The sequence below is a fragment of the Lolium rigidum genome, chromosome 3 (genome assembly GCF_022539505.1).
Source record: "Lolium rigidum isolate FL_2022 chromosome 3, APGP_CSIRO_Lrig_0.1, whole genome shotgun sequence".
In the NCBI taxonomy this organism is placed as follows: domain Eukaryota; kingdom Viridiplantae; phylum Streptophyta; class Magnoliopsida; order Poales; family Poaceae; genus Lolium; species Lolium rigidum.
This window is the reverse complement of record NC_061510.1, coordinates 86,723,206-86,728,557: the sequence shown is the minus strand read 5'-3', so window position 1 is coordinate 86,728,557 and position 5,352 is coordinate 86,723,206. Positions and strand designations below refer to the sequence as shown.

The 5,352-nt window shown below is 49.7% G+C and overlaps 2 protein-coding genes across 2 annotated transcripts; one reads left to right on the top strand and one right to left on the bottom strand.

The window, feature by feature from the left end:
* The first annotated feature begins 354 nt into the window (after positions 1–354).
* LOC124697309 (small heat shock protein, chloroplastic-like) lies at positions 355–1,177 on the top strand. Its single transcript, XM_047229918.1, has 2 exons — positions 355–616; positions 708–1,177. The coding sequence occupies exons 1-2, from the start codon at positions 355–357 to the stop codon at positions 1,175–1,177; spliced, it is 732 nt and encodes a 243-aa protein (XP_047085874.1).
* Positions 1,178–1,650: 473 nt separating this feature from the next.
* Positions 1,651–4,220, bottom strand: LOC124695137 (RNA-binding protein 38-like). Its single transcript, XM_047228025.1, has 6 exons — positions 4,059–4,220; positions 3,820–3,967; positions 3,614–3,734; positions 3,475–3,520; positions 1,833–2,112; positions 1,651–1,739 (listed from the first exon to the last, which is right to left on the bottom strand). Exons 1-6 carry the CDS (start codon positions 4,215–4,217, stop codon positions 1,651–1,653), a joined length of 843 nt encoding a protein of 280 aa, XP_047083981.1. The 5' UTR covers positions 4,218–4,220.
* Positions 4,221–5,352: the final 1,132 nt, after the last annotated feature.

Genomic DNA, 5,352 nt, shown 5'->3' with positions numbered 1-5,352 from the left:
CTGGCGCGAGACTGCTTCGCGAAGGCTACGAGAATGTTCGAGAAAAGCGGACAAGCCTGAAGAACACCCGCGGCGTCGTCGCGACTCTGCAGTGCTCTCCAGACCAGATGCCGCGAGCGGCGCGCGCTGTCCCGAAGCTTCAACGACCTTCTCCATCCTTCCACGGCCGCCGTGGCACGAGCCCTCCGCCGCTCTATAAAATGGCGCCGCGCGCCACGATCTCCCACCAGATAAGCAAGCAAGATAACAAGCACTGCAAATCTGCAATACACGTTCACAGCACATCGATCGTCTTCCGAGTTCCGGCGATCTCCGAGCACTTGTTCTTGACTCTCTGTGATTCTCGCTTGAGCAATGGCTGCAGCGAACGCCCCCTTCGCTCTCGTCAGCCGCCTCTCCTCCCCGGCCGCGCGCCTGCCGATCCGCGCCTGGAGAGCCGCCAAGCCGGCGCCGCTCGGGGCCGGGAGAACCCGCCCGCTCTCCGTGGCTGCCGCGTCGCAGGAGAACAGGGACAACTCTGTCGACGTCCAAGTCAGCCAGAACGGCGGCAACAACCAGCAGGGCAACGCCGTCCAGCGCCGCCCGCGCCGCGCCGGGTTTGACGTCTCCCCGTTCGGTAAGTGCTCTGCTGCTTAGAAGTTTTTTCACTACACAACTCTGTTGTACGATCGGAGGTGAGTCAGGGACTGACGTGGTTAACCGCGCAGGGCTGGTGGACCCGATGTCGCCGATGCGAACCATGAGGCAGATGCTGGACACGATGGACCGCCTGTTCGACGACACGGTGGGGTTCCCCACGGCACGGCGCTCGCCGGCGGCGGCGAGCGAGGGGCCGCGGATGCCGTGGGACATCGTGGAGGACGAGAAGGAGGTGAAGATGCGGTTCGACATGCCCGGGCTGTCGCGGGAGGAGGTGAAGGTGATGGTGGAGGACGACACGCTCGTCATCCGCGGCGAGCACAAGAAGGAAACTAGTGAAGGCCAAGGGGAGGGCGCGGAAGGACAGGGTGATGGGTGGTGGAAGGAGCGCAGCGTCAGCTCCTACGACATGCGTCTGGCGCTCCCGGATGAGTGTGACAAGAGCCAGGTGCGCGCCGAGCTCAAGAACGGCGTGCTCCTCGTCAGCGTGCCCAAGACAGAGACCGAGCGCAAGGTCATCGACGTGCAGGTCCAGTGATCGAAAGCTCCAGTGAGCTTGTGTCCCGCCAGGATTTAAGCTGTTTCGGTGTCCAAGTTGTGGCCGCGCGAGTGAGTGCTCTCTGTAGATTCTAGTGTGCTCTTTTTCTGCGATGTTGTCTCTGCGCTCGTTTCGCAGAATATGTAGCGATATATGTACATAGTCGGCTAAGTAATGGAATAATAATGTGAGTGCTCGGTCGCTTAATCTCCTAATGCGTCTCGATTAATTTAGGTAATTGACATTCATCCCCAAGTGATTGATGTCATGATGTGTTCTCTCAGGACGCGAGTAGCCAGTGAACTGAACCGAAAAATGTATGAAACAAATGTTGCATACCCTGATGAATTAGGAAGGGGTGTAGTTTATTCGACATAGGATCGAAAGAATGGGGTTGACAGATACAATTTACTGTTTCGTTTTACTCTTGTTAGTCGTACTCGTGGAGAATTGCTCGGGTACAAGAAGATAAATCAGGACTCCTCCTTCCTATCTGTTTCAGGTGATGTTTGAGACGAGCCCGGTCCTCCAACGGCCGCCGCAGTTCCACCCTTCCTCGTACCTGCAGCATTCAGCATACAAATTTTATCAGGAGTTCTTGAAATTGACCCTAAATTTAGTCAGCTTATTATTCATTCAGTCTCAACTCTCAAACCTGCATCACTGGGAACCTCCGAGACGGCCGTGCCATGGAGCCGACTGGCGTGCGCCGCCTGCTGCATGTGTGCCGCGTACTGCATCATTTGAGCGTACTGCACTGCCGCGGCAGAAGAACTCTGCTCCTGGTTGCTCGCGGCAGCTTGCATCTGCTGGAGATAGTATGGTGAAAATCCCTGCTGGCCTCCTTCCGCCCCAGCCGCTGCATAGTATGTCTGCAGTTGTGACTGCTGCTGCTGCTGTTGGACACCGGCGCCACCATGCGCGCCATAGTAGCTCTGCAATTATGAAAAGTAAACTGATGCCTGGTAGAAATTTTGAAAGACGTCTTTTTAATCCCCTCGATAGTCATTTCACATTGGTGTTAGTCTATGTTTCAATTGTGGCTGAAATCTATCGTACACAGAAGACCAAAATGCTAGTCTTTGTTTTGATGGTTGCTATTTTCTTGGCATGCCAATACCTACTGGGCAATTCTAGAGTAGTTTATTTTTCTTGCCAATGTCGGCTAGTTGATGGATAAGCAAAAAACCCTGATCAATATTTTGGAAAAACAAACTCAAGGATACAACAAAATATATCCCAAATTCTAAAATCAAGTTCAGTTCTAAACTTGTGATACTGAAAATATTAGGTCACATAGAGATTAGAGACCTACCGAACTCTAGGAAAATCGCTTTTGAAGTGCCTAAATGGCTATCTATTTTTGCACATCACTGTAAAGTTCAACTTGAGCTATGCCTTTTTCCGTAATTACGCTTAGCCAGTTGCCCAAGTTGGAGGCATGTTGCAGTCCAACTTGCATGGTAACATAAAAAGTCAGGAGAAAACCTAAACCCCTTTTAGGGAATAATAGAAGGGGATAATATTTTTCTGAAATGTCACAATATTTTAGAACACAATTCAGAAATCCACCTTGTGAAAATTCATAAGCCTGGGAATGAGGAATACATTGTTCTCCATGAATGCACCTAACTATTTTCTAGTTTTTTTTTGTTGTTTTGAATAAAATTTGGATTTGTTTGTTTTTCCTTTTTAATAAAATTGGGTTTGTTTTCGTGATTTTTGGACTTCGAATTTGTAAGATTTCCACATTATTAACAACTTCTTCCAATTTGTAAAGTTTGCACATTATTAACAACTTCTTCCAGTGTATTACTGTACTTTAAAAAAAATGTTTGTTTGTTTTATGTATAATATTTTTTTATACATTTTTCGTGTTATTTATTTTTATATGTGTTTCTAGTTACTTGGTTTTCCTGATAATTGTGTTTGCTAGACTGCTATGGGCATGATATCCTCAGTTTCTCACATCAAGAATTATCTTATGCTATGTGTGTGAAATTACTACCAATCACTGGGAACAAGACAGGTTCATTATTGAAAGTTCAGTATGAAAATTGATTCTAGATTTATGATCGAAAAAAAACCAAGTCAACACCCAAGAAACTAAAATGGATTTCACTTCATATGTAGAATGTGTTCATGTTCCTTAATTATACACCCATTTTGCAATGAACATTTGAGTACAATCCAAACAATTGCAATGTGAATGAACCAAAATAAACTAATGTCGGAGTGGGAATTAGCTGGTGTGTGTGCATGATTCCAAACATCTTGATTTAGAGAAGAGTACTAACCATTTGCATTTGGTACATGCTTTCGGGAGAATACCCTCCAGTATACCTGCATCCGTGAAACATCACGCAGTTGGATTCAGTTCCTGATTAAAATGTTCATAGGTCCACAATGTACGCGAAACAATGGAACAAAATTTACCCGTAGTAGTAAGGATAGGTGTAGTGAGCATGTTGGGGGAAGTAGGAGGGTGCCATTGCGGCAGCGGCAGAGCCCTGGTAAGACGAAGACGACGCTGCTGCGGGCCTTGACCTGACCATCCCTGAACAGCATCGCAATTCGAGAGCTTATTAGTTTCAGCGATAATTCGGTCAGGAGAAAACCGGCTGGAAGGGAACGTATCGTACCGAACGGCGCCGGCGCCGGCGCGGCAGCAGGATGCGGGCGCTGCGACGCGCCGAGAGCCGCCAGGTTGCAGTTGGCCCTTCTTCCGTCGATCACCGGCGTCGGGTCCTGCAGCGCTCGCGCCGCCGCCTCGGGGTCCCTGAACGTCACCTGACACACGCGGACAGACACAAGCACCAGATAAGTCAACCGGACATGGTAATTTGAGCTCACATTGTGATCGACGGGAACCGAGGCATACAAATCCGTAGCCCCTGGAGCGACCGGTGTGCTTGTCGGCGATGACGACGGCCTCGGCGATGTCCCCGAACTGCTCGAAGTAGCGCCGCATCGCGTCGCGCTGCGTCTGCCACGCCAGGCCACCCACGAACAGCTTCGTGAACGTCGTGTCGCCGTCCATCGATCGGTGGCTGATCGCCGGTGGCCGAAGCGGAGGTGGTGGGTTGGCGCGTTGGCGGTTGCTGTGGAGACGTGCTGGCCAATGGTGGGATGTCTGAAAAACCGGTGGAGTATTTGTACGGAAAGAGAGACGGCGAGATGGAGCCCACGACGAGGGGCGAAAGCTGGAGATGATGAGGGCGTCGTGCGTGTAATTAATCATGTAATGCGGGGATGGATTGCCTTTGCAAACGCTCGCGGCGTCGTGTGCTCGTGCTCTGCAAGTGGCCCGGCTGCCCGAATACAGTGCTTTTAGATTATGTCAGTTATTCTCCGATTAAAATTACGGTTATTCTCCAATTCTACAAGGCTTTTTTATATAGAGTATTTATTAATATCACGAAGATACCAGTTACACTCGATCTGCAATAACGTCATGTCATATGGCTTAAAAGATGCACACATCTAAAAAAAGAATTAAAAAAAAGTCCCGATCCATTTCTTGAAACAGCAACACTAACACCACGATATCCATATCCTCCTTGTTGCAAGGGTTACCGTATTTGACCCAAATCTTGTTGGGGTCTTTCCACTCAAACCATGGCCAACGAAGGCGGAGAGCCGTAGCAAATTTATCCGTATGAAGGATTCCAAGCCCACCTAACCTCTTGGGACGGCACACTAACTCCCAATTTACCTTGCACTTGGCACCGGTAGTAGTATCTTTGGCGGACCAAAGGAAGGCTCTTTGGAGTTTGTTGATGAATTTGATAGTCTCGGGCGGAACCATAAGCGGCGTAAGGTGATAGATGGCTTGAGAGGCGATGACGGATTTGATCAAGGCGGTACGGCCGGCCGTGGTGATAAATTTGCCATTGCCATTCCAAGATGGTAGCTTGCCGGCACACTTGTCCTCAAGAAATTGGAAGTCGACCCTCCTCAAGGAGCGAACCGAAAGGGGCAACCCAAGATACCGCAAAGGGAAGGAGGTTCTTGCCGCCGGCACCCCTTCAAGGATAACATCAAGGTCGATGCCCCCGCAACGAATGGGAACGACGGAGCTTTTCTCAAAGTTAGTGTGGAGCCCGGTGACCGACCCAAAGTGGCCTAGTATGTCCGCGAAGTTTTTGATATCCTCCTTGAAGGGGGCGATGAAC